The 10,134-nt window shown below is 31.9% G+C and overlaps 1 protein-coding gene across 1 annotated transcript; it reads left to right on the forward strand.

The window, feature by feature from the left end:
* The first annotated feature begins 684 nt into the window (after positions 1-684).
* On the forward strand, positions 685-4,134 carry LOC11445690 (cyclic dof factor 1). The gene is made up of 2 exons (XM_003607700.4): positions 685-1,350; positions 2,412-4,134. The coding sequence occupies exons 1-2, from the start codon at positions 1,210-1,212 to the stop codon at positions 3,666-3,668; spliced, it is 1,398 nt and encodes a 465-aa protein (XP_003607748.1). The 5' UTR covers positions 685-1,209; the 3' UTR covers positions 3,669-4,134.
* The last annotated feature ends 6,000 nt before the right edge of the window (positions 4,135-10,134 follow it).

The following is a 10,134-nucleotide window of genomic DNA, read 5'->3' on the forward strand; positions in this document are numbered from 1 at the left end:
TAATTATATTTGTCAGTCCAAGTTATATAATCTTGATTAATTAAAGAAATGTGCACTTCTATCATACACATTCTCCCGCCGCACAGTTAACCACCTTAACAAATCTTAGACTTCTCATATATTTAGTGTTTAGAATTGAAATGTGAGCATATCAAACTAGATGCGTAAGAGAATCAAATTCCATGCAATAACTACATTCCTGTCAATCTTGATCATTCAATCGAAATGAATGATATAGTTATTCAAAGTTAATTTGATGAATGTATAACTTAGTCACCTAATTCTAAATAAATGATCGAGACAATTTATTGTGTAAACTACGTCATAGGTAAACATATACTTAATTTCACAAACTCAAACCAAGCGGTGACAATTAAGAACTCTCATACAAAAGTCATTATTTAAAATATTTTTTTTATCAATTCATACTGCCCTACGATTATGACGAAGGTGTAGACTATAAAATTAGCAAAAAATGAGAATATGGATTGCATGTTGTTCAACAACACGTAATTACACGATGTAAAGACATCTCAACCATTAGTCATAAATCGAACCCTAAAACAAGTAAACAATCTCGACTATTGATTTCAGATCTAATAGTGGAGACAAGCAACTCCTCAATAACCATGATGCCTCTGATCCAAATGCAAAGAAAGAAGAGTGAGGGAAATGGATTCTCTCTAAGGTCAAATAGAGAAGGTAGGACTTTGGGAGCAAATTTGACCACGAATAGGAAGGAGAAAAGAGTTGAAAAGTAATATGCAAAAAGGCAAAAAAAATTGAAAGTGCTGACAGGGAGGAAAAAGGGATGTGACAGAACAGCACTATCTTTACAAACGATGTGAGGGAATCCAACTGCATTCCAAGATCTCATAGGCCACAACAACTTGTGGCTCAAAATTTTCTCCTCTTTGCTGAAGTGGCACCATATTTTCTCTTACCCACTTAGTTAATAAAAAATACAATAAATAAAACCTTCAAACCCCTTCATACACAAATTTTCTATGCATCTTCCCTCCTTCTCTCTCTCTCTTTCTGATCCATCAAACAATATAATATCCCTTTTTTTTTTATACAAATTAACATAACATGAGTCATAAATTAAAAGTTACTAACACTTCAACAACTACTATATATTCCATCTCATAATATTTTCACTCATTTTTTCCTAAAAAAACTGAGTTGCACACAGATTTTCCTACAGAAATGTCAGAGGTAAAAGACCCTGCGATAAAGCTCTTTGGCAGGACAATTCCGCTTCTTCCACTGATCATCCCTGCCAACGACTCTTCATTTCCCTCTTCTTCTCCGCCAGAATTCACCTCTGCAATACAACATGAAACTGAGGTACGTGCCATGAAGGTTTCATATGATTGAGTTTCTGTAGTGAAAACGAAAATTGAAAAAACATGTTGTTTTGTAAATCTAATTCCAACCCATTTTTCTTAAGCAGTCAATTGTTAATGGGTTTGTTCAAATTTTTGTTTTTGATGTCGATTGGATTGAGGAATTGCTGAAATTCTCAATGGCTACGTTGATTTTTTTATTTTTTTTTTGTTGTTGTTGTTAAAGTGTTTGAATCTTTTTATTAAGTTGTGGCTCAAATTCATTATGTGGTTCCCATCAGTGAAATTGGATCGAATCTATTCTGGAATATAAATTTGAGCATATAATATTTAATATATTATGTGGTTTACCTTGTTTTGCTATGGTTTTTTCAATTATCAATTTTTTGTTTTGGTCAATGATTATGCTTTATTCTTTTCTTAGTAGTTTTCATGTAGCATCACAGAATTTCTATGACTATTTCGTTGCCTTGATTGAAGTTTTTTGGTTACTTTTCATGCCGACTTGAACTAAACTATTTTGGTTAGACACTTTTTGTCCATATTCATGTCCTTGTTCTCTGTCAAAATAACAATTATCTAAATTATATGTGACCTTATGACATCACAAAATAATTATTTATATGAAATTGTTCATGCACATATCACTGGTATGAAATTTACCAAATACCATAGATTAGCTTTATGGACTGTTAGATTTTAGGCCTTATTGTTGTCTCCTACAATACTTATGCCTCTAGCCTAACTTTAAAAAAATATGAGAATCCATAAATGAGGAGTCAGAGTCACTAAATTAGAGAAAAATATGATCAATTTTGACAATAATGACCCTTTTTTGCTATTACAATATCATAATGTTCCTCATGCTAAAATTATATGTTGTGGCATATCAGATATTCTATATCAGCAATACCAATGTTAAAATACACATATGCTCGGTGTTTAAATGACCATACTTTTGTTTTTTACTTTTAGTGAGGTTCTGAGTTACTGCTTTGTAATTTCTCTTTTGTGTATATAGTAAGTTAGTGTTTCTCATCTTAATCATATTCATTGTTTTAGGAACCATCAAGGAAAGAACTAATTACAGCACAAGATGATGAAGCCTCGCAAAAAACTACCGAGGATTTAAGAGCTCTCACAACATCTTCAGTTGTACATGAGAATCCTCCTAAGACTCCATCAGCTGAAACCGAGAATTCTTTATTGAAATCTTCTACAAATGTAGAACAAAGCGAGACTAGTGTTTCTGAAGAAAAAACTTTGAAGAAACCTGACAAAATAATTCCATGCCCGCGATGCAATAGCATGGACACCAAATTTTGTTACTTCAACAATTACAATGTCAACCAGCCTCGTCATTTTTGTAAGAAATGTCAAAGATATTGGACTGCAGGAGGAACAATGAGAAATGTTCCTGTTGGAGCTGGTCGCCGCAAGAACAAGAACTTATCTACCTCGCATTATCGACACTTGATAATTCCAGAGGGAGCTAAACTTAATTCCCCTAATGGAATACATAGTTTGGGAAATGGAGCAGCTGTTTTGACGTTTGATTCAAATCCTCCACTTTGCAACACCATGGCTTCTGTATTGAACATCGCTGAAAGAACTCAAAATTGTGTGTCAAATGGTTTTCATCATGCAAGTTCGTATGGTGGGGAAAATGATCACTCAATTGGAGTTTCGGTTACGGCTTCAAATTCATCAGAGAGAAAAAGCCACACCAGCACAAATGGGTTAGTGGATAAAGGAGTTGAAGGTTTCCCTCCTCAGTTACAACATATTCCAAGTCCCTTTTTGCCTTACACATGGAATTCTGCAATGCCTCCTCCTACCTTTTGTCCACCAAACTATCCATTAGCATTCTATACTCCCGTAACTCCACCTGCATATTGGGGTTGTATGCCACCTCCATGGAATATACCATGCATCTCACCAGGAAGTGCTTCTGTTAATGAAAGTGACTCTGCTCATAGTTCTGTACCGACTTTGGGGAAACACTCAAGGGATGGAAACATCATTACCTCAGTCAACTCACCAAAAGAAAAGCCTGAAACTGAACACAATAGTACCGAAAGCAGCGTTTTGATCCCAAAGACACTTAGATTTGATGACCCAAGTGAAGCTGCAAAGAGTTCATTATGGTCAAAGCTTGGGATCAATAATGACAAGGCCAATTCTCTCAATGGAGGAGGCATGTTCAATGGATTTCAGTCCAAGGGAAAGGACATGAATCACTCGGTTGGAACGTCACCGCTGATGTATGCCAACCCTGCGGCTTTATCGCGGTCTCGTACCTTTCATGAGGAAACCTAGTTGTGAATTGCATTGAAATACATCAGATTACACTGCTATGAGAATTGTAGCTATATCAATGCAACCTTATTCTGCTGACAAGTTCTTGATCTTTATTATGCTCAAAAGGAAGTATAGTTGACCAACCTCCATGCAAGAGTCCTAGGACAACAGTGTTGTACTTTAGCTGTTTAGCCTCAGTAGCTGCTATCTTGAGCCTGCCTAACTGAACAGGTGTTTCTGTTGCAGATTTGATAATATGTTGGGTAAATATCTTGATGTACATATAGATAATATATATATATGAGACAGAAAAAGAAAAAGAAAAAAAACAAGGCGAACAGAGAAAGGAAAGAAGATTCTTAGGCTAAAATCCAATTGTTTAGAATAAATTTGTTAAATCTTCATTGGAAGCCTGTTGTTTTGTTACCTTTTTTTGAAGATTCTCTCATACAATAATGTTAGTCTCAAAGAATTATGATATTTATATGATTTTCTTTTTCTTTTTTGCTGTTTGTCTGTTTTCTTATTAAAAAAGGAAAATGTTAGTTTTGCAAAATAATACTATATTCATACAGTTCCTCAAAATATCAACTTGCATATGTATTATGTCCACCATTATCTTGTTATAGCTAGTTTCATCATGTCAATGAGTGTGTTCCTTGATCATGTGCAAGATTCACATACATATACCCAAATAAATAGATTACATGCCTGGACAAAATAGCATGATTAGTAAGTGTTTATTATTATTTTTTAAAAGTTAATACAAGAAACTTAATACAAAATCAAAATTAGTTCATTTTCCAAAGTTTTTATCAAAGCAAAGATTCAAGGTGAGAAAGAGGAAAATGTACTATTCAATCTTAAAAATTGAAAAGATATCAATTTCTTTTTCCAACTCTATTAGATATTTAATACTACATAAGAAAAACAGGAAAAAGAAAAGCCAATAAACTGTTACCACTCATTGAAAAATTAAGAAAATGGAAAGTTGATGGGAGCACTTTTTATCCCTTATTTAAGATAACTTGATATTCTTTTACATGAGAATAACTATCAAGGTCATTTTCAGTCTTTGTAGACACAGCAACAAAAAAGTTAGGTCTTGATGCTTTAATATGCCAACCTTTCGTTAGTGGGATACCCCCATTCATGGTGTTACATTACTATAACTTCACTTTCTTTCCTACTTTTCAGTTGGAGATAATAAGAGAAATATTCAAGAAATAAACAAAACAAGTTGTCCTGCCCTCAATTTCATCGACATATATTATTCCAAGTTGGAGGGTAGGGCACTTAGACCACCACAGATATTAATATGCTATTTCATTTTTATTTTATTTTATTTTTGTAGCTAATTATAACTTTGCTGGTGTATAATCCTCTTAAGAGAACTACTGGAAATAACTTAATGCCTAATATTTATTTTTAAACATTAACATACATTGTTTTGCAACTCAACTTTGTAAGGAAGAATTATCCATGTATGAGAATCTAATAGATACTCTCTTTGATTAAACTTATTCTATGATTTTCATTGTAGAAACCATGTTTTATAGGACATAGAGAATCAAACATGACTCTACTCGCAACATACTAAATAAATTAGAAAAGAATAGTGGTTCAGAGTGATCTAAAATTCTGGTATTCATCAAAGAATATAATATAAAGTACAATTATTGATTAGATTTTTTTAAAGATAATTCTTTATATTTATGATATTAGCAAGTTTGATTATCATTTTATAAACAATTACCCGTTACAGTTTTTCTCTTATACAGTCAATATATTAGTCGGTATTTATAATGCAAAATTAAACATGAAGAATTAAGATTCTTATTTAGTCAATATAGATTGATCGGTTGATAAAAAGTTGACTCATATTTTATAAAGACGTGAGTTTAACTCCAACAATTATTGTTCGGATTTCGCTGGTAGAAGAAAAATTGTGAGTTGAACTCACGGAAGTTGACTCACATCCTATAGATGTTCTCTGGATCTTGAAGTCTGCCTAACCATGTTGGTGAGTCTAAAGACCCAACTCAGTGAACTTTTTGTCATAAAAAGAATCTTATCTTAAACTTATTTTATATTTTCAAAAGAGAAACTGCATTTTATTTATAGGACAAAGAATCAAACATGACTTTACTTTTAATATCTAAAATAAATTAGAAAAGAATAGTGGTCCAAAGTGCTCTAAAATTCTGGAACACATCAAAAAAATATAATAAGTACAATAATTCATTAGATTTTTCAAATGTAATTCTCTATATTTATGATATTTGTAAATTTTTGTTTAATAATTACTAGATACATTTGTTTTCTCTCTAAAATACAATCTACCTTTTACTCTATTGATGGCCTGTATTTTTTTTTATAGAAGATTGATGGCATGTATCTATAATGCAAAGAAAAACATGAAGAATTAAAATTGTTATTAGTACAATCAAATCTTAATAAATTATTTAAATGAATTGTTTTTTTCACATCCATTGTTTCTTAAGAATACATAGAAATGATTAAAAAAATTCCAACGAAAGTTAACTACCACTAACTTATAACTAAAAAACTGACACTATTTAACTACTATTGAATTTTTTTTATCATTTCCGTGTTTCTAGATAAAACTAGACTGTAAAAACAGCAAGCTTCATTATCTAATAACAAAGAATATTGGGCCCATTGGTAACTTTATGAGGATAAACTCGAATAAATAAGTGTCACAAAAGTCCAAACATATTCAATAGAATCCAAAATTAGAAAGACAAAATAAAGCTAGCAAACTTTATCTTTTACTTATTATATTTATTATTCCTAGCTTTTCTTTTAGTTAGCCATGCCAGCACTGACCAATTATAGTTTCTTAAAGCGACTTTTATCTTCTATTTGTTTATAAGAAATAGGTAATTGTCAAGTTCAGTTGGTCTACAAGTGTCTCTGAAATAAGAGCCAGGGAGATATTTCATAGTTTCTATCAAGGGCAGAAGGCCACAAATATTTCATATCTAAATAAAAAAATATAAGGCCACAAATTTTTTAGAACATGTTTCTGTTGAAGGGTCCCAGTTCATGTGATGCAATTCCTCAGTTTAATGGGCTTTCTGTCTGTTGTACCTGGCACTTGCACCTTTTTGGCAATCCTCTGCTATCCTTTTTTGTGCTTTTATAAGCAATGGCCTATATTTTCTGTTTGAACTCTATATATCTTGGTTTTGGCTTTCATTAAATTGTGGTAACATGGGGCAAAAGGGAATTTTGTATATATAAACCTTCCCATAAACATGTTTAAATTCCAACGTGTGGGTCAGAATCTAGTGTGAAAATCATTAATTCGGTTGTTCCCTTGATAATATTTTAAAAGTATACACACACAAATATATATATTAGTTTTTGCTAGAATGCACTAATCAGTTTCGTAATTTAAAATGTACTTTAAGATATATTTAACCACTTTTAAGTTATTATTTACTAACATACTCTTAAAAAATAAGTTGATGTATTCTAACAAATACATGCAAAAGCTGTTAAATTACACCTACTTAACTTTTAAAAGAAATGTTTTAACAACATGCACCTTAATTAGACATGCACCTTATATAGGGATGAGTATCTATATCTCCATTACCCGCCTCATATAAGTATTTAAAATTGAGGAAAATTCAAACACATATATAATCAAATTGAATTTGATTCGGATCGATACCGACGAATATGGATTTTGTTATCATGTCTAACCTTAATGTGTATGTAACCACTTTTTTATTTATAACGTGTCAAAGCCAATGAGGAGCCTAGGCTTGGGGCCCGATAGTCTAGGGTCCAAAAAAAATTATAGTAAATGGTTTATACAACAAACTTTTTTTTTAATTATGACAAAAAACAAAAGGCATTACATGCTTCACTCTCGGATAAAAAAAAAAGGTGTTGTCTCACAAAACAAGGGTTAAAATTAAATGGTGTTTATCCTCGGTCATTTTGGTGAGTTTTAGTTTACTCCCTTATATATTGTAAAAGAAAAAAAAAAAAAAACTTTGAATTTTAACCTTATATTTGAAAATTCTTTAATTTTTGATCCTCGTGAATTTCGATCGTACAAAATAGATGATTAGTATAGGTAAACCAAAATTCAATCAAGTTAGAGGGGCTAAAGAACCTTAAATCTTAAAATTTGACGTCATGATTCAAAATCAGAGGATCATCAAATTACAATCCAAAGTTTTTGTTTTTACAAGAGTTTATACCTAATCTCGCCCAAATATCATGAGATTAAGCATCATTTAATTTAACACTTCAAACAACATCTTCCTCCATTCAATCGGCCTCAACATCGTTGCCTTCAAACCAAATGTCACCTTAGAAAATTGTTTATTTTTATGTTTTATGTTCCAATTAAATCAGCCTCGTTGCCTTCAAACTACTACTTCGTTCAAGATCCCATTTCAAATCTTTATGTTAATTCATCAATTTTTAAGGTATACCGTTTCTTAGGTTATTTACATTAATTTATTGATTCTATTTCGTTGATTGTTTACTTATAATAATAATTCTGATTCATCAGAATTTTGTTGAATATTGTTTGTTCTATGTATGATGAGTTTGAATCTTGTTGTATAATGGTTCATCAATTTTGTGCTAATAATTGTTCTTTATATTTCAATAAATTTATTAACAGGTTATTTTCTGCATCCAATTTCAACCATTTGGATCTTACTATCGGTGCTCGTGACCGTAGTATCTGCAGAAAGAAAATTTTCAAAACCGAAGTTGATTAAACCTACCTGAGATCATTAATGTCACAAGAGGGATGGATCTGCTTGACAACTTTGTCATTTAAGAAAGATATGATAGAGAATATTGATGTTGATAGCTGATGAGATCATTCATGTAATTTTTTACAAAAATAATAATTTGATATGTTATTGAGATACATCAAGATTAATGTCATTCTATAAAAGTGCATAAATCGTTAATCTTGATTTATCTTAATAACATATCAAATGATTTATCCATGTGACCTTAGGCTTGGTTCAGTTGGTAGGGTTATTGTATATTATATTCAGTGTTGGGGTTCGAACTCGAGACACCCCGCTTCTACACATTAAATGTGTGAGCTCTAGCCACTAGATTACTTGACAAAAAAAAAACCTTATCAAATGATTTTAGATTTTTGTAAAAATTTACATAAATGATCTATATGATACAATATTTAAAATTCAACGGTCAAATTTAAAAAATATGTATCGAGTCAAACGACATTGAGTGGTGTAACATTACATTGGTGCAATTTGACCCCGGATCAAATCACATCGATGTATTGTTACTTCAATGTTGCCACACTCAATCTCGTTTTACTCAATACATATTGAACTCACACCTGTTATATATATATATATATAAAAAATAACTAGAACAAGGGACTGGAGCAAGTATCGATGACAACCAACAACCAAATAGTCTCAAGCAACAACAAACACAATCTAGCAACCAAATGCAAAGGAAAATCACAATCAAACTAAAGAATAACAATATAAAGAAAATATAGAGTAGATGAACAACACATCAAAAGTTTGTTTACCTATCTCGATCCAACAATGGCATACATCTAACAAAGAGAGCATCTCTACAAACCACAATCAAAGAGTCACTATAAAGATATATAAAGAGTCGCAAGAAATTAGATTCAAGAATTAACTTCTACGTTTTTCCCACTCTCTTCCCTTGAACAAGAGAGTTACAAAGCGACAAAGAAATTTAGCTCTTAGTGATCACCAAGAACATCACCTAAATTTCTCTGCTTTACCCTCTTACAATCACTCAATGATTACACTCTCAAGGGGTTTTCCATGTTTATCGTATGAATCTATCTCCAAAAGGCACCAACATTTTCCTAGTCTTTGAATCTCTCCCAAAGGTCATTAAGCCATAGCCTGTAATTTCTCCAAAAGCTCTAATTTACCTAAAAAAAGTATCATTCTGGTTTCATGAGATTCCACAACAAATGGGTAAAAAAAACATTTTATAGTTGCCAATCCTAAAAAAAAAAGCATCCTACAATTTTCTCGAATCATGTCATGATTTTCAAGCTCAATGAGCCGTGTAAATAACTAACGAAGTCGGGCCATCAATTCCCGCAATTGTGACGCGATTTGGAGCCATTTAGAAATTGCCTCGTGATTTTGGCAATGCTCACACCATACAATTTTGAGTCACGCCAACGCTGTATTTATAAATGATCCAGAAGCGATACCATAATCAAAGGGTGCAATTGAAAATGCCAATAATTTATCCAACGATTCACATAACAATATTGAATGAATGAATGCATATGATATGAAACGGTGAGATGGAACCAATGGGCATATGATATGTATTAGGTATGTTAGATTCCTCCCATCCTCATTCTCGTGGGAAAATAAGGACACGACTAGCTATCCCACTTGGATCCGTTTTGGCAAATTCCCATCAACATCTCAATATGGGATCT

Source organism: Medicago truncatula, chromosome 4, assembly GCF_003473485.1.
Source record: "Medicago truncatula cultivar Jemalong A17 chromosome 4, MtrunA17r5.0-ANR, whole genome shotgun sequence".
Taxonomy (NCBI): Eukaryota; Viridiplantae; Streptophyta; class Magnoliopsida; order Fabales; family Fabaceae; genus Medicago; species Medicago truncatula.